General features: G+C 41.3%; 1 protein-coding gene across 1 annotated transcript in view; it reads left to right on the forward strand.

Moving 5' to 3' along the window:
• Positions 1-23,097, forward strand: part of LOC123751507 (putative ammonium transporter 1) — a 39,977-nt gene extending 16,880 nt beyond the window's left edge. Inside the window, exons 2-10 of the mRNA XM_069322853.1 lie at positions 19,671-19,843; positions 20,060-20,149; positions 20,447-20,674; positions 21,059-21,258; positions 21,393-21,629; positions 21,835-21,946; positions 22,180-22,416; positions 22,548-22,652; positions 22,790-23,097. Coding sequence (XP_069178954.1) covers positions 19,671-19,843; positions 20,060-20,149; positions 20,447-20,674; positions 21,059-21,258; positions 21,393-21,629; positions 21,835-21,946; positions 22,180-22,416; positions 22,548-22,652; positions 22,790-23,097 — 1,690 coding nt within the window. The remainder of the gene's footprint in view (positions 1-19,670; positions 19,844-20,059; positions 20,150-20,446; positions 20,675-21,058; positions 21,259-21,392; positions 21,630-21,834; positions 21,947-22,179; positions 22,417-22,547; positions 22,653-22,789) is intronic.
• Positions 23,098-24,580: the final 1,483 nt, after the last annotated feature.

Consider the following 24,580-nt stretch of genomic DNA (forward strand, 5'->3'; position numbering starts at 1 on the left):
CTGTACTCCCCTTCATATAGTCTAGGGCAGGTGTACTCCCCTTCATATAGTCTAGGGCAGCTGTACTCCCCTTCATATAGTCTAGGGCAGGTGTACTCCCCCTTCATATAGTCTAGGGCAGCTGTACTCCCCTTCATATAGTCTAGGGCAGGTGTACTCCCCTTCATATAGTCTAGGGCAGGTGTACTCCCCCTTCATATAGTCTAGGGCAGCTGTACTCCCCTTCATGTAGTCTAGGGCAGCTGTACTCCCCTTCATATAGTCTAGGGCAGCTGTACTCCCCTTCATATAGTCTAGGGCAGCTGTACTCCCCTTCATATAGTCTAGGGCAGCGGTACTCCCCCTTCATATAGTCTAGGGCAGCTGTACTCCCCTTCATATAGTCTAGGGCAGCTGTACTCCCCTTCATATAGTCTAGGGCAGCTGTACTCCCCTTCATATAGTCTAGGGCAGCTGTATTCCCCTTCATATAGTCTAGGGCAGCTGTACTCCCCTTCATATAGTCTAGGGCAGGTGTACTCCCCTTCATATAGTCTAGGGCAGCTGTACTCCCCTTCATATAGTCTAAGGCAGCTGTACTCCCCTTCATATAGTCTAGGGCAGCTGTACTCCCCTTCATATAGTCTAGGGCAGCTGTACTCCCCTTCATATAGTCTAGGGCAGCTGTACTCCCCTTCATATTGATTGATGAAGATTAAGCCACCCAAAAGGTGGCACGAGCATGAATAGCCCGTAAGTGGTGGCCCTTTGGAGCCATTACCAGTATCAAGAGCTGATACTGGAGATCTGTGGAGGTGCGACTGCACCCTGCGTGACGGGAGATGTCTCTCGTGCCCCTTCATATATTCTAGGGTAGCTAAACTAATGCAGATGTACGTAATGTATTAATAACAAAAAAAACGTCGCTCTACCGTCCAGCCCAAGTGGTTGGGGATAATGGCTGATTAATGACACTACACGGAAGCTTCCAGGACAGCTGACGACTTGTTCATATAACACTTCGAACTGTTCAATGAAATATGCAATCTATGTAAAATGTGACCTGATCTCCAAATCCATAACCAGCCCACCCAATTGTGGAGCAGGGACAGAGGTAATGGGAGTCACCATTGAGCTAAGACACGACAAACTTGAAGTGTTCAATGTGTACAAGTCTCCACAAGCAGAAATGGATCTCTCTGTTATTTGAACACGCGACAACAACAAACACAATCATTTGTGGAGATTTTAATGCCCATCATCGATTGGCACTGGGCTCGAACAAAACAAATGAAGCCGGCATACACATTACACATCTACTGGACCAGCTTCCAGAAATACAAATCCTAAACAAGAATGAACCTACCCACATCCAAGGAGGCAGATTAGACCTAACCTTCGTTTCAGCCTGCCTAAGAGATGCAGCAACATGGTCAGTTGAGCCCACACTCACAAGCGACCACTATGGGGTCCAAATTGATCTTCAGTTAGACCTACCCACCCCACCTCCGCCTCCATCTGAAGCCTGGAACTTTGCTTTAGCAAACTGGGACCGATTTCAAAACCTCATTTCAGAGTGGCAAAGAAACTATGATCTTCCCGAAGACATTAATCAGGCAGAACAAGAATTTGTCAAAGCGATTCAAAGTGCAGCCAACCACTGAATCCCACTGAAAAAACAGTCCACCGGACACCATAAAGATCATTGGTACTATTGCGAACGTGTCAAAGAACTCAACCATAGACTCAATAGAACAAGAAAGCTATACAAAAAGCAGCCAAGTGACCGCAACAGGATCTTACTTTGTGAGGTCAAGGAACATGTACATCGAGAGACCAGACAAATAAAAGAACAAAAGTGGCTAGAATGGTGTTCACACCTGAATGAACACACCTCTCTCGGGGAGATGTGGCAGCAAATTCACCGGGCCAAAGGGAATAAAACACCTAAAGCTCCACACCCCCAAAGATCCTCATCAGGAAGCCGAAGTACTGGCAACCAGGTTTGCAGAGAGAGCAGCCAGCAATCAACTTCCACCAGATGTATTAGCAGTACAGACCGGACTAGAGGAAGAAAGGTGGCACAGAATCCTTACAGCATGTGAAGAAGTCTCTGACACTAATGCCCCCTTCACACTGGATGAGCTCAATCGGGCTAAGAAAAACTCCAAGGATACATCCCCTGGAGCCGACAAAATAACCTATAAAATGATTAGAAACCTCGGCCCAGAGGGAGACGCTGCATACCTAAGGTTAATTAATTTAGCCTGGACTTCTCAAACTAGACCTTCTGCTTGGAATAGAGCAGACATAGTGCCGATCACAAAACCCAAAGATCCAGCTAATCCCAGGCCCATCTCTCTCCAAAGCTGTGCAGCCAAGACGGCTGACAGAATGGCACTCAACAGACTGGAGTGGAAAATGCCTAAACTGCACCATGATATGTATGCCTATAGAAGAGGGGTTGGCACAGTGGAATGTATTACAACTCTGTTAGCCCACTTGAATGACAGACCAGGAATGCTGATATTCCTGGACCTCGAAAAAGCCTTTGAACTGACTAGCGCCCCAGCTATTCTCTGCTGCCTCATTGACAAAGAGGTCAGAGGCAACCTGCTCTCCTGGACCAAAAACTGTCTCATAAACAGAGAAGCAAGAGTAAAACTTCATGGCACAGTCTCTGAGTACAAAAGACATGAAAATGGTACACCGCAAGGAGGTATTCTTAGCCCTCTTCTCTTCAACTGTTTAATGGAAAGAATAATGAGGTTGAAACTCCCACATCACTGCAGGCTGCTAAACTACGCGGACGACTTTGTCATCATCATAAAAGGAAGGGATGCGGCGCGCCTTGCACCCAAATGCTTAGACTGCATCAGTAAAGAGGCAAAACAGATTGGGATCAAACTCAACCCCTCAAAGTCAAAGGCCATGCCCATAAAAATAGCGAAGCCCAACATCCAACTCACAGTACAGGGTCAACAATAGAATGGGTCGACACCTATCAGTATCTAGGAATCATCCTGGACACACACATGAATTTTAATGCTGAGGTCACATACTTGAGAGAGCGAACTGCGGCCTGGACGGCAATCCTCAGGTCGCTAACCTCCCTTTCTGGAGGAGCCAATCTGCAAGTCCTTCGCACATACTATGTACAGGCAGTCAGATCAGTGATCGATTATGCCGCACCTGCACTCACAAATCTATCACACCAACAGTGGAAAAAGCTTGAAGTTGCCCAAAACAATGCTATGAGAGCTGCACTGGGAGCCCCCATGTGGACCAGGCTTGAAACTCTTAGACTGGAGACGGGTTTGCCCTCTCTACAAGAAAGAATATCACAAAGGACAGCTACAATTATCAGTAAGATAATTATTTCTTCTGATCCAATCCCAGTACGGCAGGCTTTGGTGGTTGGACTAGGCCAAAACAATGGAAACTCTTGGGTTGCAAGAGTAGGAAAAGTCCTAAACAGACTACATTTAAAAAACATGATTCTTGATAGAGAGGGTGATCATCCACACCCAAATTACACTCCTTCCGCGCCGTGGGAAGAGCCTACTTTCAAAATAGTAATAGAAAGTCTCCCAATGAAAAAGGCTGCCTATGATCCAACAATCCTAAGGCGCATAATAGAAGAGCAAATGTATAGCATAGCAGTAGCAGGAGCCACCCACATCTTCACAGACGGATCAGTGGACACAGAAAATGAGAGTGCTGGCGCTGCTCTTTGCACGACCAGCGTTCAGGCATATTAGAGACTGGGAGGACTAGTATCATCAACCCAAACTGAGCTGTTTGCCATACAACAGGCATTCGCATATGTGATTGCACAAAACACTCTAAATGCAATCATACACACAGACTCAAAAGCTGCACTTCAAATACTAGGACAAAAACAATGGAAAGATAATGTGGAAATAATTACCACCATTTTGTATCAAGGAGCAGTCGCTAAAGGCAAAGGCCTCAACATAACTTTAAACTGGATCCCATCCCATATTGGAATCCCATTAAATGAAAAAGCTGATGAAATTGCTAAATTGGCAACTCGTCATCCAGTGATACATAAAACAATTCAACCCAGCCTAGAGAACATAAAAAACATCATCACCAAAAAACTCTCACATCTCAACAAAGCCTACCTGCACCAGAGAATAGCTGAAGGTTCGCCATCTGCAACATGGTATCTTCAGGCAACCAAATTAGAAAGGTTAAATATCCCAAAAGGAATCCACAGGGAAATAGCAGTTAGGCTATATAGACTACGTCTAGGTTACAGATGCAACTGGGAGATTGGTGAACCCCGACAGAGAGAGTGCATCTTCTGCCAAACTGTCACAGAAAAGCCATTACTTCACTATCTTCTGGAATGTGAAGCAACCAATGACCTTAGAAGAGCTTTAAGAGTTCCTGAATCATGCAGTGGCCACCCTGAAGCCATCAACACAGCCACTCTCCTGGTCAACAAAGGTGTCCAGCAGCTGGACACCCTCATAAAGACTGTGAAGCAGTATCCTCCCCCACGATAACAGCTTGATGGTTAAATGCAACCTCAGAACACTGGGAAAAAAAAAATTGTACCACTTACGGGCTATTCATGCCCGTGCCACCTCTTGGGTGGCTTAATCTTTATCTATCTATCTCTATCTTAATGAAACACACGGGAGACATCTCCCGTCCCGCAGGGTGCAGTCGCACCTCCACAGATCTCCAGTATCATCTATTGATACTGGAAATGGCTCAAAAGGGCCACCACTTATGGGCTATTCATGCCCGTGCCACCTTTTGAGTGGCTTACTCTTCTCTCTCTCTCTCTCTTAATGAAACAAATGAAGGTTCATATATCGCTATGAAGCGGTAGTTTATGGTAATGTAATGACCTCGTTGTAATGAACCCACCCCAGTGGGAACAATTATCCAAGAGCAACGCCAATTCAACGTTAAAGTAACGTCATCAACATCGATTCGACGTCGAGCCAAAGCCAATCCTGGATATTGTGGATATTGATTGATAAAGATTAAGGCACCCAAGAGGTGGCACGGGCATGAATAACCCGTAAACACCATAAGAATTACGTTAAGAAGTACGTTAAACAGTAACAAGGTTGGACAGGTGGAACGGTCACACAATGATTGGAGAGTCATCGAGCAAATTGGTTATTGAAAGATTGAACAGTTTTAACCATAAATATGTAACAACATTCGCTGGTTAACGCATGTATATAAAGGAATATATTGAAACTCGACAAACAAATAATATACCCTGATCCCTTGTGAAACAGCAGAGTAGTCTACGTGCTCAGGTCACACTTGGGGATAAGGAGAGGTAAAGTAATTATCAGGAGAAAGCGCTAAGCCATTAGGACAATATAACCTTTGGAAGGGATTAAGATTTAGGATAGGACGGAGGGAAGGAATGGTGCCCAACTACTTGGAAATTGAAATTGAAATAAGTTTATTGAGGTAAAATACACATAAAGGTATGAGGTAGCTCAAGCTATTCTCACCCCGTTTAGTACATCGTGTTAATACATACATAGACACACATCACAAGCAGTAAACATATTACCGAACATTCTGAGAGATAAACATATACATTTCCGAACTACTTGGACGGTCGGGGATAGAACACCGACCTGAACGAAGATGTCAGGTCCTTGTGGGAACCGACCTGTGAGATTTATATTTATTTAATTTATATGAATTTATATTTACGTTAATTTATATACTTCGATAGCAATTTGTATAATGTTAAGTGGACTGTATTTCTGCAATAATCTCATAATCTCACAAATCGATCCTCTACACATTAGGGGGGGTTTATATTTATATATATGCAGCCAATCAAACTACTGTATTAACTACATACATTGAAAAGGTTCCTTATCTTATAGTACAGCAGGTTAGTCCACCAGGTATAACTAGGGTGTAGACACCAAATTATCCTCTTTGAGGTAGCTTCCATATCACCCAGTAACTGGTGCACAATCTTGCATCCTCGTCTTGACCTGTCAAAAGTGCGCTAGCTGTGAAGCCAGATACCTATATATGACAAGTATATCAGAGAAAACAGTACAGTACATGGAACATTAAAGACCTGGCTTAATTACCTTTAGTATGAGGCGATTTCGCGTTCTAACCGGCTAACCCTATATCCTGACATTAATGGCCATAAATGAATGATAAACGGGTTTCGGATAGACACTTAACTTGAATTTGTAGACAGCGTGTTGACAATGGTACACCTTTGGGTTCCATAACACTACGTCCAAGTAAATTTAACAGGAGCCGAATTTGCTCCCGTGTGAGCCTCTGGTCTCAATAACAACAATGGCTGCCCTCCTTCCTCCACTCTGACGCCTGGCTTACATTGTCCAGATTTCAGAACGTGATAGAAGGGTCACATTTACTCTACTTTAATATTGATAATTAAGTTAATTTATATAAGATGTTTTTATGATGGTAAAGTCCAAAGACTTATGTATTTAAGAATAATTCCCAGCAGAATAGCTGGTGAATTATAATAGTATGTGGTGATGATATCCCGTTTTCTTAGACGGTAATTCCACTACAAGTTACGTTTTCTATGGGTAACTTGTTGGTAATACAGCAGCTATTATCTGTATGATATTAAATGGTGTCGGATTTTCCGACATAATTCCCCAGGGGGCTGCTCACGGGTCGAAGTCCTAATTAGAACAGACGAACACCGATACTCCTCCTTCGAATTATTACATTAATTTGATGTTAGTAGTTAGTAATCACACATTTGTGCGTCTGTTCGTGCAGGACGGATGTCCCGTACTAGAGTTGCAGGGGTTAGAAGTCTAATGCGATTTCATTTCCCTGTCAACTCTTGAAAGGCTAATATTCAAGCCTTATTACATATTATTTAACCCAGAAGACTGGATGTGATCAAGTACTACAGTCAAGTATGATTCAGGGACTGCAGTGAGATCAGTGACATTAGATATAACTTGAAGTTTCTTCAGGTAACTGGTCACTGATATATAAACACTGAGGCCCATGGAATACATCTTGATTAAATAATAAATGTATCAAATCAGTCATCAGATTTATTAGGGTTTAATTTAGTTAATTGATTCAGAAGATTGAATAGCTCATCATTAAAGTAAAGTATGGTTCTGAGACTGCAGTGGGTTCAGTGACATTGGTCGCAGTGACTTGTAGCTGTTTTAGGCTACTGTTCACTGATTTGCCACTGAGGCCTCATGAAATCATCTCCAGCTTTAAATGATGATACTAACATCAACCTCTGTTGGTATAGTCAGCTGTAATCTCCTTAGTATAATGCTACTGGAGAAATATAATCAGCTGACAAATTTAGATTCTACTTGTATTGTTTATCTGCAGGCATAGGTCTCCCCAGGCTTGTTACTGGGCCTGAGAGTAATTTACCTCCTGCAGAGTTTAACATGGTTATACCCTGATATTTAGTAGGGCTACCGATGAATCGATGACAATAGTCTGTCCCAACAAGGAGACCGAAGTCGGTGAGGTGATCAGACTTAATATTATCTGCCAATTTTATTCCTCTATTTCTCAGGAATTTGGCTGTTGCTCTCAGACCTTGAACTTGTAGGTCTACTGGTATTTTGTCCACCACAATGGCTTGTACTCGACAGACGTACCTGCCTAAGCGTACTGATGGTTGTACCACCTGGTAGACTTGAGGTCCTGCATCTGTTACAAACCCTGAGATGTTGAATGACATCTGGGCTACAGGCCTTAATTGTAATTCTTCTGCCAACCTTTTGGTGATATATGTTCTCTGGGATCCTTGGTCAAACAACCCACGGGTATGGACCTTGGCCCTCTTATTCAGGATGGTAATTTGGGCAGTAGGCAAAGTCGTATTACCTTTAGACTTTGCCGATTGGACACTCTTTGTTGGTTGCACCTTGCAGTACTGTACTGTGGTGGGAATGCTATCTTCCACCTTGGGGTTTGGATACGTTGTTTTGGTGTCTCTGCACAATGCTGCATGGTGCTGACCTTTGTTACACCTATTACAGGTGTGTAATTGGGTATCACAGTCGTTGATGTTATGTTTCCTGAGGCACCTCGTGCAATGTTGCAAATCTTTGAGTCGCTCAACACGGGCGTCACTATCAGGAAAATTAGGGCAGTGGTACATTGAATGTTTCTCATTGCAGAACAAACATGTTCCATAGCTTCCAGTACCCTTTGGTGTCACGTTCTTGGGTGACACAGTAACTATAGGCTTGGAGGGTCCAACTGCATATACGCCCACACTGCCACTGTTCCACTTTGGTGTTGAATTATATTGTCTAGATTGATTTGGAGTACCTTTGGTACTCTGTAATTTACTATTATTGGTTTCTGAGGGTTTACTTGGTGGTTTTAATTTGTCATGTGTTCGTAATTGATGAACTACTGACTTTAAACCTTCAGATATTTCATTCATGGATAAGATGCTTTTATTGTAATGAGCACTTATTTGTCTCAATATGTCCCTAGGTATTTTCTCCTGGACAATTATTTTCAAGACCCACTCAGCCCCGTTTGTATCTGCTGTCAGGCTGAGGGCATTGATCAATGATTCTACCTCCAGCTTGAAGACTTGGAGTGAATCAGCTGAAGCCTCCGGTGGGGGTAAATGCAACAGCTCATGAACTAAATGTGATGTTCTTACTTCTGGATCAGCATAATTATCCTTGAGGAGTTTTACTGCCAGATCATAGCCGTCATTAGTTAATCTCAGATGGGATACTACTGTTTTAGCCTCACCTGATAATTGACCTTGCAAATATGAGAATTTACTACTCTTTGGTAAAGATTGTTTTGAGTCTACAAGGTCAACGAATTTGTTCCAAAATTCGTCCCAATCTTCCTCATCTTTTCCTGAGAAAGTGGGTAAATTAATTGGAGGGAGTCGAGCTTCTGCTTGACTCGTATTAGATGCAACTGTTGTTGTTGTTGCTGTTGCCTTGTTCTGGGCAATTAATTTGACATAAGGCTGTAACGTGGCCTGAGTGTGATCTTCATAATTCGCAAGATCAACCATAATGTCGTCTATTTCTGTTTCTGATAAATTAGTGTTGGCAAGTTCAGCCACATATGTTGCTATTTGACATTTGATTTGCTCAAATTTACCTGCAGCTGCTTGATAATAGCTTTCCAGGTCAGCATAATCAACTATTGATTGTTGTGACAAATCTTCACATTTCTTGATCTGTCTTGTTAAGTGGCCTTTAAGACCTGCAAGGGTTCTTTTCATTCTCCCTGCATTATCCATCCTGGCTAGTTGGTGAAGCCTTGTGGGGCTTGTACTTGGGCTGCTCATAATACTGAACAAACACTAATGGTAGCCTAGGGTAAATTCTGAACTCACTAGGCAATAATCCTACCTCTACTAGAGGTTAGCACTTAAAATTAATACACATTATATATATACAATCATACACACTAATGATTTGAGTGATAAACCAGTGTCACTGGAAGTACCTTTAGGTTAGCTCTTCTATATCACCCTAGGATGGTAGAGACACTAATTAATCACTCAAAGGTGTAATGATCATAAGTAAATTATTATATATACACAACTCAACTCGAGTTGATAAAAATTTACACCCAAAATAGGGTCTGGACCATGCATTAATGGTGTTAGGTTGTTCAATATAGTACAACTGACTATAGTAATAATGGGACTAGGATGAACAATAATAGTTCAACTAGTCATATCCTACCCTGTTGTGGGTTGGCAATTAGTAAATATTATACTGTGATCACTAGTGCAATATATATTAAATAATTCTCTATTTTGGAGAAATAATATACACAATTATTGATAATAGCCTCTTAATTAGCCTCTATGAAACTTCTAATATTATCTAGAAGTATTAAATATTATTAGTGACCTCGCGAAATAAAGTCCACAAAATTCGTGGATAATCTCTCGCGAAATGTAACACCACGAAATCCGTGAACAATCTCGCGAAGACACAGTCACTAATTTGGCTGGATTCTATATTAGCGCTGTCATTTCACGAAATAACACGCCACTAAATATCTGTGGGTGTGCATGAAACCGCTGACGAAGCTGAACTGGGCTGAGGGAGACTCCTGAGCTCCCACGAGGCAACGCCGCTGTCTATGACTGGCTGGCTTTGTTTAAATAACACTGCACTAGTATTTAATGAATCCACTGGATAACTGGTTCATACGGTACTAAGATGACCAAATGTGGGTTCAAAGGATCAAATAATCCGTCATCCGGTTCGAAGATGACCAAATACTGTGGGAACCGACCTGTGAGTTTTATATTTATTTAATTTATATGAATTTATATTTACGTTAATTTATATACTTCGATAGCAATTTGTATAATGTTAAGTGGACTGTATTTCTGCAATAATCTCATAATCTCACAAATCGATCCTCTACACATTAGGGGGGGTTTATATTTATATATATGCAGCCAATCAAACTACTGTATTAACTACATACATTGAAAAGGTTCCTTATCTTATAGTACAGCAGGTTAGTCCACCAGGTATAACTAGGGTGTAGACACCAAATTATCCTCTTTGAGGTAGCTTCCATATCACCCAGTAACTGGTGCACAATCTTGCATCCTCGTCTTGACCTGTCAAAAGTGCGCTAGCTGTGAAGCCAGATACCTATATATGACAAGTATATCAGAGAAAACAGTACAGTACATGGAACATTAAAGACCTGGCTTAATTACCTTTAGTATGAGGCGATTTCGCGTTCTAACCGGCTAACCCTATATCCTGACATTAATGGCCATAAATGAATGATAAACGGGTTTCGGATAGACACTTAACTTGAATTTGTAGACAGCGTGTTGACAATGGTACACCTTTGGGTTCCATAACACTACGTCCAAGTAAATTTAACAGGAGCCGAATTTGCTCCCGTGTGAGCCTCTGGTCTCAATAACAACAATGGCTGCCCTCCTTCCTCCACTCTGACGCCTGGCTTACATTGTCCAGATTTCAGAACGTGATAGAAGGGTCACATTTACTCTACTTTAATATTGATAATTAAGTTAATTTATATAAGATGTTTTTATGATGGTAAAGTCCAAAGACTTATGTATTTAAGAATAATTCCCAGCAGAATAGCTGGTGAATTATAATAGTATGTGGTGATGATATCCCGTTTTCTTAGACGGTAATTCCACTACAAGTTACGTTTTCTATGGGTAACTTGTTGGTAATACAGCAGCTATTATCTGTATGATATTAAATGGTGTCGGATTTTCCGACAGTCCTTGTACAGGTATGGGCAAAGGACTCGGGGTCGAGCCCCTATTCCCCCATCCTCCTATTTATACCCACCCAAACTCACTCACATCTGTGTCTAACCTACTCTTGAAACAATCTAGTGATCCAACGACTACTAGGTTACCTGATAATTTGTTCCATAACCCAAGAACCAGTTTCAAACCCGAATGGAACAGAGCTGTTGATTTAGTTAGAAAAGTTGCAAAACGAAGCCCTGAAACTAATCTTAGGATTGCAGAGAAATTCTGATTGAGGTAATGAGGAAGGAACTACACTTACAGATTATTAGGGATAATTTCTGAGGTAAATATTTATTCTCCAATTAGGCTAACGAGTGCAGGGGACGCTAATGAGTGTATTTTGTTATATGAGAAACAATTAACACCACCATGGGTACAGGTAAAAATACCGTCAAGTTTCTCACAGATTAAGGAGCAAATCAAGAAGAAAATATTCCTGACTGTCAAAAGTCGCCACAGAGCCAAAGTAACAGGGGCCTCGTAGCCTGGTGGATAGCGCGCAGGACACGTAATTCTGTGGCGCGGGTTCGATTCCCGCACGAGGCAGAAACAAATGGGCAAAGTTTCTTTCCCCCTGAATGCCCCTGTTACCTAGCAGTAAATAGGTACCTGGGAGTTAGTCAGCTGTCACGGGCTGCTTCCTGGGGGTGGAGGCCTGGTTGAGGACCGGGCCGCGGGGACACTAAAGCCCCGAAATCATCTCAAGATAACCTCAAGATATAACGGAAGGCAGACCCACCGCGATGTGGTACAAAGCCAGTGGGCAATCCTCTTTCAACACGGGAGACATCTCCCGTCACGCAGGGTGCACTTGCACCTCCACAGATCTCTAGTATCAGATCTTGATACTGGTAATGGCTCAAAAGGGCCACCACTTACGGGCTATTCATGCGAGTGCCACCTTTTGGGTGGCTTAATCTTCATCAATCAATCAATCCTCTTTAAACCCTGGATAAAAGCTATACAGGGACATTGCAGTAGCCATACACAAACTAAGACTTGGCTACAAGTGCTGCTGGGAGGTAATAAACCCAATAGTTAAAGGGTGTCATATATGTGGAACAGGTGCAGAAATGCCACTTTTGCATCACTTACTATTATGTGAAGCAACTGAAGCCCTGCACATCAAACTCAACATTCAACCACCTGGAGCAGCTGCATTAAATCTATGGGCCCCGTGACGAAGTGGTAGCACACTCGCATGGCGTTTCGCGAGCACTTTGGCCTAGGTTCATATCCTGGCCGGGAAGGATTTATTTGGCGCCAATCCTTAACTGTAGCCTCTGTTTACCATCAGTGAATAGGTACCTGGTTGTTAAATGATTTGGCGGGTCGTATTCCTGGGAAAAATTAGGATTAATTAAGGTTCTGCCTAAAACGCTATGCGTGCTAGTGACTGTACAAGAATGTAAGAACTCTTGTATATAAATCAAATAAATAAAATAAATACAAAATCCACAACAATGGTTAACAAAGCAGTTGAAGAATTGGACGCACTAGTGAACATTGTGCATCTATATCCGCCACCAAGATAATGTTATTAAAACTAAAGACTATTGCGAAAAGAAGGAAACTCTACCTTCATTTAAAACCCTGACCCAAATATCACAATAACAAAGTTATCTTGAATAACCAAACTCAATTACGGGCTCACTATAGCCCGTGCTACATGGATATTTTGTTCCGAGTTCAAGTTGAAGTATGTTTATTGAGACAAGAGAATACATCTCAAAGGGATGGAGTAGCTTAGCTATTTCTACCCTCCTAAGTGTTCCCAGTAGCTGAATCTAAAACAATAACTACCACCATGGGAGGAATGTAATGGTGGAGAGTGTTCCCCCTACAAAATAAAAAGATACAGACTTGCCTTGATTAGTGCAATTGAGGGCAATATATGATTGTATAACTAGAAAATTACATTAATTAAACACTAACTGTTTTTTGTGATTACTCAATATATAGCTAAGGACGGAATGTCTTGATTAGGGAATTCACTGACATCGGCACTGTAGATACTGTTATTGGACATCATTAGAGAGTAGAACACTGGCATCGTCACCGTATATATTGTTATTGGACATCATTAGAGAGTAGAAAAGTGACTTGAGAATGGCCCAGGACGGACCGAAACGTCGTCGTCCCTTTACCTTCTAGTGTGTGGCCTGGTCAACATACTTCAGCCACGTTATTGTGACTCATCGCCCGCATAGATTAGTGACATCAGCACCGTAGATACTGTTATTGGACACCGCTTAAAGTGACAATGTATCTTCATCGCAGGTTGAACTTCAAGCTGTATTAGCGAGCATAAAGAAAAGTAGTAAATAATAGTAATGCCTGTGTTTTTAATGATAGAGGAACGTTGGTGTCATTACATAGTAGAAGACCAGTATATCAGCATATTGTGGACGAGTGTTGAGATAACAGCAGGAAAGAGTAAAAAAAATAGTTGGTAACTAAGATTTATGTAGGTTCCTTCACAAGCAGGGACCTGAGCTTGTTGAAGCATCTTAATCACCTTCAGTGGTTAAGTTCTTAATTGCACACTAGTTTCTCTGTCAGCTATCTCACCCCTGTCAGAGTAAAAGAGACAAATATATGTGTATGTATGTGTGTGTATGTATGTATGTATGTATGTGTATGTGTATGTGTGTGTATAAAGTATATGTGGAAGCTGATCAGAATTACATTTCACCATTATAAATTCACATTAATGCATTCATAAATCTATGTATCTATGTATTTACGTATGTAGCTTAGCCTAACATTTTAAAAGCACTACGATCACCTTCTGTGGTTCAATAAATCTCTGAACTGTATGTTTGACAAATCTCTCACCCTGTCCATGGAGGACAGAAGAAAATGTATATATGCTGGTTAGCATTGTAAATGTGTGGCCACGTCTGTGGTAGAAAATAATAATAATAAAAAAAACAAGCAGGGATGCTGTTAAGTGAGGCTGTTGATATATTAGCGAAGAGGGGGGCACGGAAACAATTGTTTTCAGTGTAACATAATTCTTAAGACAAAGCTCAATTTGATCAGTATTTAACTTATTTAACAACGTGTTAAACTTATTTTCATTGAATAACTATAATATGTAGGATGAATATACTGTGTAAGTTTATTTATGAGCCCCAGGCTTTGAGGGACCGATATTAGAAGGTGTGCTAGTAACAGCGTCTTTGTCCTGTTTAAGTCTGTCTGTTATATCACCTGTGTCAAATACTTCTGTCAACGTGAATGATTTCAAATGTTAAACTGTCACTTAATGAAGCGTTCCGGCAATCACTAGCGAGTTATGTCATAATTTATTGACTGATTGATATAGATTAAGTCACCCGAAAGGTGTCACGGGCGTTAATAGCCCGTAAAGTTGTCATAATGTAAACTGATCTTAACTAGGCTGTGAAATGGTGTACTTCTTTGTCCGGCCCGAGGCGAGAATCTGTGTAGTCTCGGAAACATCCCAATTGATTGATAAAGATTAAGTCACCCAAGAGGTGGCACGGGCATGAATAGCCCGTAAGTGGTTGCCCTTTTGAGCCATTACCAGTATCAAGAGCTGATACTGGAGATATGTGGAGGCGCGACTGCACCCTGCGTGACGGGAGATGTCTCCCGTGGAAACATCCCAGGTGGACTTGGACATTAGCAGCAGTCAACACTGGGAAAGTCTTAAGCACAGCTATGGCATGGGATGAAGTATTATTGTCAATTAAAGGCTCTGTCCTGGGACCTCTGTTGTTTACTATAGATATGAATGATTTACGAAGCTTCATTTATCTCTGAAATTCTATCCTCAGTACTCTGTAAGTTCAATTATATCATTATTATCTCAGTAATAGTAGTTCTTGGGCCACGACAATCTTCTTGGGATTATTCGCATGATTTCATTTTGAACCTTCTCCAACTTGTTTAGTCTGCAAAACAGTACAGATATCAAGACATGGGCAGCATAATCAATAAGAGATCTCACAGTATGCCATGTGATTACCATTGGAAATATAGAATATGATTAATAATTGTGTACTGTATGGGTTTGTGAGCCCTTGAGGGACCTTATGTAGACTAGGGTAGAAATAGCCTAAGCTACTCTATCCTTTTTGAGATTTTCGTTTTCTCAATAAACTTACTTGAACTTGAATGAATGACTTAGACACTAAATTGAATAGCAACATTTACCAGTTTACTGATGATTAGAATATAGTGCAGGAAATCAATGTAGATTGTTTAAAAAATGAATGAGTTTGGATGTATATAAATAAGAGGTACCCCCGTATAGCCTAATATGCCTTCTACAGTTTCCTTTATTTTTCCTCATGCTAAGCTGTGTAAACTCACCATACCTCAAGGAGGAGTCCTAAGACAAGCCCTGTTAAATATAATATTGAAACAGAGAGTTCCAGTGAAACTCCTTCAGTACAACTCCAGTCATAATTGCACACGATATTCTGTTTCAGGTTAAACATGTTTTTAATGGAGTCAACAAATTTATTCGTAAATTGCTATATATGTTTATACTTGAGTTAGTTTAAACAACATTTCTGAACATTGTTTAAATAAGAGAGAGTATGGTGATAACATAAGACGTGATCATTATAAACATATACTGTATTATCTAGATTTAGATTTAGAAGTTTAATTTAATAGTAATATCAAATTTGGAGAAACTTAGTACAATGCCTTAGTGGTTGAATTTAGGTGAAAGAAAGACCCAATACATGTGTAAGTGCTTTAATACCAAAATTTCGGATTTAGCCTATTTTCTTTATGAAGGTAATGTAAACAATGTTCTGCCTATGTCAGTCAGTATTAATATATTAGGTACATCTGCATTTGTGCAGCTACCCTAGACTATATGAAAGGGGAGTACAGTATGACCAAAAGCTAGCTACGTGATGCAAAAAATCCACATCACACAGGATGGATAGTCGTACAGAAGCATGTGATAAATAGTCTGCACTGGCGGACTCTGGGTTCGTTATGAGGATATCATCATCAACACAAGAGTGAATAAGGCAGCAGTGATACTAAAGGTCCCCATCTCGCAGGATGGTTAGTCATACAGGGCCATATGTTTAGTAGCCTGAACTGGCAAATTTTGGGTACACTGTGAGGATATCTTCAAGAACACGAGAGTGAATATAGTAATTGCAAAGCTCCAGGTACTTCATGCCAACTGGTCTGAAAGGTCTAATAACTGGGCATTCGGTGATGTAATGTGGGAGATCATGCCGCAGTTCCTGCTCATTGAGTTTGCACCTGGAGCGCTCAGGATTGGGAGATCTGTCACCTGCAGCCACCTGCCACAGGTAATGGTAACTCAACCTGATCCTGGCAACCACTGTGTCGCACAGTCTGGTGGACTGTGCGACACAGTGGTCCACAGTTTACCACCTTCATGAAGGAAGGTACATTCGGATGAATTCTATGATGAATTCTTTCATCCGAAAATTTAGTATTATAACGCTTACATATGTATTAGGTCTTTCCTTCACTTTCCTATAACATTTATTACAGTTGCGGCTGCAGTGAGCAGGTGTACAACCACAGAAATATCTTCTAGCTTCGAATTAGGGTGAAGAGATGCGTATTGACAGAACATATGCAACACAAAACTAGCATGATAAGAAGATAATTCGAAAAATACCTAATATATACTTATTATACTATGAAGGTGTATTTTGCACACCCTCAGTATTTCACATCAACAGATTTACGAGGTTGACTATCACTGAGCGCGACTCTTGTATCATAGCTATGACTTCAGTAGGATTTAAAATAATTGTCAATAAACCATCTCCTTGTGACTAATTCCTTAATAAAGGTCATAAGTAGGAAGATAGATGTCGGAAGTTTAATTGTTTAGATATGAACGAGAAAATTATAGAAAATATGCAAAGTATCTAAATATTTAGGATATTAAAATATGGAACATGGATCAAGCGTCGAACTATTCCTCGGCGGGTCGGGAAACAAACTTTTTTGTTAAACATCTTGCTAAATTACCCTTTTTTTATTAACAAGCTTAGGTATACACAGCAATGTGCTGTTACCCTATTATATATGAAAGATAATACATTGTAGATTGAAAACTAGCTATAAGTTCATCTAATATTCCCATCTCACAGGATGGTTAATCATACACGGAATCAGGGGAGAAAATACCTACCTCAGTACAAAAATAAATTAACTTTGACTAAATATTAACGTTATGATTTTTATAAGAGCTAAGCACTGATCATGGAAATATTATATTATATTTATTTTTACCAGTTTCTATCAAATTCCTCTCAAATAATGTCTTTTTAACAAGCTTAGGTATACACAACAATGTGCTTCTACCCTATTCTGTAGAAGCCCCTTTTGATCTACCACACAGTGTAGATAAAAAACCAGCTACACTCTCATCCAACATCCCCACCTCACAGGACAGCTAGTCATACATGGAATCAGGAGAGAGCATGAAAAGTAAGGTATCTATTAGCCTCCACTAGCAAAATCTGGGTAGAGCACAAGAATATCTTCAACTTCATACACTTCTTAGTATATGAAATAATTACAAATATCAGAGTACCTCATACCATTTGGTCTGAAATCACTGATAACAGGGCAATCACAAATTAGTGTTGGAGAGTATGTCCCAACTCTTGTTCACATACTTTACAACTGGAATGTTCACCATTGGGGGATTCATTACTTGCAGCCACCTGCCATAAATATCGATATCCCAAATTACCCGGAGGAGTGACGTATCTGCAAAAAGTACCAATCGGCAACTTGGTTGCTCACCTATATATACTCCAGAGGGTCGCTGAAATTACAGCTACAATTATCAGTAAGATAATTATTTCTTCTGATCCAATCCCAGTACGGCAGGCCTTGGTGGTTGGACTAGGCCAAAACAATGGAAACTCTTGGGTTGCAAGAGCAGGAAAAGTCATAAACAGACTACATTTAAAAAACATGATTCTTGATAGAGAGGGTGATCATCCACACCCAAATTACACTCCTTCCGCCCCGTGGGAAGAGCCTACTTTCAAAATAGTAATAGAAAGTCTCCCAATGAAAAAGGCTGCCTATGATCCGACAATCCTAAGGCGCATAATAGAAGAGCAAATGTATAGCATAGCAGTAGCAGGAGCCACCCACATCTTCACAGACGGATCGGTGGACACAGAAAATGAGAGTGCTGGCGCTGCTCTTTGCACGACCAGCGTTCAGGCATATTGGAGACTGGGAGGACTAGTATCATCAACCCAAACTGAGCTGTTCGCCATACAACAGGCATTCGCATATGTGATTGCACAAAACACTCAAAATGCAATCATACACACAGACTCAAAAGCTGCACTTCAAATACTAGGACAAAAACAGTGGAAAGATAATGTGGAAATAATTACCACCATTTTGTATCAAGGAGCAGTCGCTAAAGGCAAAGGCCTCAACATAACTTTAAACTGGATCCCATCCCATATTGGAATCCCATTAAATGAAAAAGCTGATGAAATTGCTAAATTGGCAACTCATCATCCAGTGATACATAAAACAATTCAACCCAGCCTAGAGAACATAAAAAACATCATCACCAAAAAACTCTCACATCTCAACAAAGCCTACCTACACCAGAGAATAGCTGAAGGTTCGCCATCTGCAACATGGTATCTTCAGGCAACCAAATTAGAAAGGTTAAATATCCCAAAAGGAATCCACAGGGAAATAGCAGTTAGGCTATATAGACTACGTCTAGGTTACAGATGCAACTGGGAGATTGGTGAAACCCGACAGAGAGAGTGCATCTTCTGCCAAACTGTCACAGAAAAGCCATTACTTCACTATCTTCTGGAATGTGAAGCAACCAATGACCTTAGAAGAGCTTTAAGAGTTCCTGAATCATGCAGTGGCCACCCTGAAGCCATCAACACAGCCACTCTCCTGGTCAACAAAGGTGTCCAGCAGCTGGACACCCTCATAAAGACTGTGAAGCAGTATCCTCCCCCACGATAACAGCTTGATGGTTAAATGCAACCTCAGAACACTGGGAAAAAAAAAAAAATTAATTAATAATTACGGGAGACATCTCCCGTCACGCAGGGTGCAGTCGCACCTCCACAAATCTCCAGTATCAGCTCTTGATACTGGTAATGGCTCAAAAGGGCCACCACTTACGGGCTATTCATGCCCGTGCCACCTTTTGAGTGGCTTAATCTTTATCATCATCATCAGCTGAAATTAGATATTAGGTTGCAGGCCCTGGCAGCAGGAAGGCGAGACCCTCGGAGCTGCTTGGCTTGCTCCACATTACATCCACAGGAATTTACGACGTGTTAATTTTGTCTGGAAATTTATTTTGCTAATAATTTTTAAGCTACAATTTGAGAGATCTGGAAGTCTCGCTGGCAGCAACAAATATGGATGCCGGACACAATGTAAGTTTACTAATGTCTGGCGAGAACCCGACGCCAATGTCCCGGGAACTGGACATTCTGCAGAAGGACCTGGACACCCTCTTCCTCATTGTGTTCGGCATCCTCATATTCAGTAAGTACCAAAATCTGTGTTTTCTCTATTTTTTCAAGTATTTAAACATATATATGGCACCTATTTCACATTTTGTATATTAATAAAATAGTTGTATTTTATATAGTTGTATATAGACGTACAATAATCTGTGTGTTAGATTTTGTTTTATTATGCTTAGAATAATGTATTTGGAATGCAATTTGTACTTTTGACTAACATTTGTTTATATTTCAGTCGTGCAGACCGGGTTCGCATTCCTTGAGGCAGGCTCCGTAAGGTCCAAGAACACCACCAACATCCTTCTCAAGAACATGCTCGATGTCTGTAAGTTATCAAACACCTTCGTTATTTGTTATCGTATCTGGCTTATGTCTGGTGAACCAGCACATGATTTTTTTATTCCTATCTCATAGCTAAAGTAAGCTCTCAATGTATATAACTTTGCCAACTCTTGTATTCCTGTAATTTCCTGCTTTTGCTTTTCCATCTGCTGGTGTTATATACTAAATTGTTCTCTGTATTTAATTAACCGACTTCCTCCCACCAAGCCTAACGTAGTAATAATGATATGAATTCCACAATCGTCCCTGTACTAACCATCTGCCCTGTTACTCTCCCCAGTCATTGGTGGCATAGCGTACTGGCTGGTGGGGTTCCCGCTGGCGTTTGGAGGCGGGAACAGCTTCTCTGGTACAGAGTACTGGGCGTCGTACGGGCTGTCGGACGAGCACCTGGCCTTCTGGTTCTTCCAGTTCGTCATCGCCACCACAGCCTCCACCATCATCTCGGGGTCGATGGCTGAGCGGTGTGCCTTCAATGCTTATCTCATCTACACGACCGTGCTGTCAGGTGGGTGTGAAGCCTCTTTCTCTCTGTAAAGTATGTTTCAAATTTAGCAGGATACTTTACACTATTTTGTGGTCAATGAATAAATAGCTTTACTCACTGGCTTTATTTATATAATTTAGATAATATTTGAGAGGAACCTTAACAGGGCAATCTTGAGAGAAAGACAATTTGTTAGACAATAATAGCCTAACACTGATCATTATAATTAAACTTTATGTCTTTCTCAATAAATTTAAAAGGCAATGCAAACAATAATACATTTCCCACGGAATTAATAGATACATTATAAAATACAGCAGTGTTGGTACAGCTGTAGTTTGCCGTGTTTTAATCATGTTTGTGTGTTGTAACAGCTCAGTTATGATAATATTTGTGTTTGTACAGCTGTGGTGTACCCGGTGGTGTCACACTGGACCTGGTCAGACGTTGGCTGGCTCAAGACTCAACACTACCAGGACTTCGGTGGCTCTGGCGTCGTCCACCTCACAGGGGGCGTGGCAGCTCTTGTTGGGGCTTTAATTCTTGGGCCCAGAATTGGTCGCTTCGGACCCAAGGGCAAGGAGATACGTGGACACTCTGTGCCGGTATGTTCATAGAACAGTGGTAATATATTATTATCTGAAGTCATGAAGCAAGATATAAATATTTGTGGATTATCATGTTTAATACAAATATTACACGTCAAGGTGGAGGTGTAAAGTTGTGTTTGAACTTCCAGCTGGCAGCTTTGAGAGGCTTCATCCTGCTCTTCGGGTTCCTGGCCTTCAACGGAGGATCCCAAGCGTCCATCAGCCACGAGGGTGATGCTGTAGCCATTGCCAAGGCTGTCTTTAACACTGTGATCTCGGCGTCTTCAGGAGGCATCGCTGTGCTCTTGGTGTACCGTTCTGTGCTGTGTGGGAGGGAGTCCACCTGGTCCTTCCTAATGGCTCTTAATGGTTCTCTCGCTGGCATGGTATGTACCGCTCTGCGCTGTGTGGCCGGGAGTTTATTAGTGCTAGTATGATGGACTCTGCTCGCTGTAAATTTTAATTGACAGACGTTTGATTTAAACTTAACTTAGTATTATGATAACATAACAAATTTCTTATCAAAATGGTGTTACTTGCAATATGTCTGAGTTTGTTTATCCAATGCTTAAGGACATGTTTCCATGACAGGTGTCAATCAGTGCCGGGTGCAACGTTGTGCGGCCGTGGAGTGCCAGTGTCATTGGTACAGTGGGTGGATCAGTGTTCCTCGCCATCCACACCCTTCTGCCCAAGTTGAAGGGTACGTCACTGCTTCTCTCACCGCTCAGTTTTCTTAACTTTGTCTCAAGAAGGCAACAAGTAGCCAGTTTTATCTAACTTGAGTTTGAAATATTTTAACTTTAACGTTATGTTCTGTAGATGGCATATACTTAAATAATAATATTTATAAAATTTTATATTATTGGGAAGCGTACGTGCATATTGGGACTGTTGAGGTTGTGGATGTAAAGTTAATAAATATTTCTTCCACAGTTGACGACCCACTTGATGCTGTGGCTGTACACATGGGAGGTGGGTTGTGGGGGCTGGTTGCTGTGGCCCTCTTCCAGGATGGTGGCATTGTGTACGGGGGCAGCGCGGAGGTCCTCGACTGGAATATAGTGGGGGCGCTGGCCATAGTGGCCTGGTCTGGTGGTCTCTGTTTAGTTATGTTTGGTTCCCTCAGGCTGCTCGGCCTCTTGAGGGTGCCTCCAGAAATGGAAATTGCAGGCAAGTGAAGATAATACATAAAGTTTTCACTTTTGTATTATATAATTGATAATTGTTATATTTTTAGTGTTATGAACGCATTCATTATACATTGTATATGTTCTATATCTCTAACAATATCTATACGCCAGGAATGGACATCTTGAAGCACGGGGAGCCAGCCTACCCAGCTGACGCTTGGCTGGAGAGCCAGTACGATGGATCCGTAAACACTCAGGAGAACAAGAGGAATTCAAGTAAGTTGTCAACTAAGTTGCTTTTAAAGTTTTGTGTGTGATGTTTATTTATTTGATATTAATGAAATGCATCATAGAAATTCATACAGTTTTGTTATCAACATTTTCCACTATTCATCTAATCCATTATTTTCCAGATCTTCCACCCAACATGTCTGCCCCAGAAGAATTTGGTTTGACTAATTCCCAGGACCCAGCTCCAGTCCCTGGACACCTTGTATACTGGAGTCATGCAGGACCAGTCCCATCCCACCTCTCGCCCGTCGTGTCCCTCAACAACCACGAAGCTAACCACTTGAACTCCAACAATAGTGTCTCTGAAGCTGGCTTCACAGTCCGACTGGGAGACCATGATCTGCGAGTCCTCGTTGAACCCAGAGATCAACGTGGTCAAGACCCTCATTGTTACACCAATGAGGCTTTTGACGAAACCACAAAGCATTAAGATTATCTTTTATTTGTCATTACTTATGAAAGTATTTGTATGTTGTCATTACTTATGAAAGTATGTGTATGTTGTCATTACTTATGAAAGTGGGTGTATGTTTGTCATTACTTATGAGAGTATGTGTGTTTGTCATTACTTATGAAACCTCAAAACTCTGAGATTCTCTGTTGGTTCTTCGACATTAAAGCTTGCTTGTATTGATTCGGTAAATTGACTTAATTAATTTATATTATTTTTCTGCACTAATTACATGAAATATAATATATACATTTTTGTATATATATTTTTTTATTCGGTGAACTTAGTAAGAAACCTGATAAACTAAAGGTTTAACAAGAATTACGTTAAGGTGAAGGGTGTTGACAGAGAAAGATGGCGAGCATATTTTACGACTTAAAGTAGGGACTGGAATGAAGTATGAAGTATGGAGGGACTTGAAGTATGTGCCTAGCCACATACCTTCGCCCGACAGTCTTCCAAGAACTGCCATCGCGAATGCACTTTAATTGTGCATTTTTTTACATTTGCATTGTTCTTAATGGGTTGTATTCAAGTGTTTAACTATCAATAAGTTTCCTATTCTCGGATAATTACTTCCTGTTGTCTGGTCTTGATGATTTGATGGCCCATAAGATTATAGACTTGCGGTGGATTACTACCTAACTGGATGTAAGATGACATAAGAAATGATTTTAACATGTTTGAAAGGAGTAAGGAAAACAAAAAGGAATTATGAAGTGAAGACATTTCCCCAACGGCGACATCACCCACCAGACACATCACCTGCCAGACATCATCCACCAGACACATCATCCACCAGAATCATCACCCATCAGACACATCATCCACCAGAATCATCACCCACCAGAATCATCACCCACCAGACACATGATCCACCAGTATCATCACCCACCAGACACATCACCCACCAGACACATCATCCGCCAGAATCATCACCCATCAGATACATCATCCACCAGAATCATCACCCACCAGACACATCATCCACCAGAGTCATCATTCAAAAGACACATTATCCACCAGAATCATCACCCACCAGACACATCATCCACCAGAATCATCACCCACCAGAATCATCACCCACCAGACACATGATCCACCAGTATCATCACCTACCAGACACATCACCCACCAGACACATCATCCACCAGAATCATCACCCATCAGACACATCATCCACCAGAATCATCACCCACCAGAATCATCACCCACCAGACACATGATCCACCAGTATCATCACCCACCAGACACATCACCCACCAGACACATCATCCGCCAGAATCATCACCCATCAGACACATCATCCACCAGAATCATCACCCACCAGACACATCATCCACCAGAGTCATCATTCACCAGACACATTATCCACCAGAATCATCACCCACCAGACACATCATCCACCAGAATCATCACCCACCAGAATCACACATGATCCTCCAGTATCATCACCCACCAG

The sequence above is a fragment of the Procambarus clarkii genome, chromosome 11, assembly GCF_040958095.1.
Source record: "Procambarus clarkii isolate CNS0578487 chromosome 11, FALCON_Pclarkii_2.0, whole genome shotgun sequence".
In the NCBI taxonomy this organism is placed as follows: domain Eukaryota; kingdom Metazoa; phylum Arthropoda; class Malacostraca; order Decapoda; family Cambaridae; genus Procambarus; species Procambarus clarkii.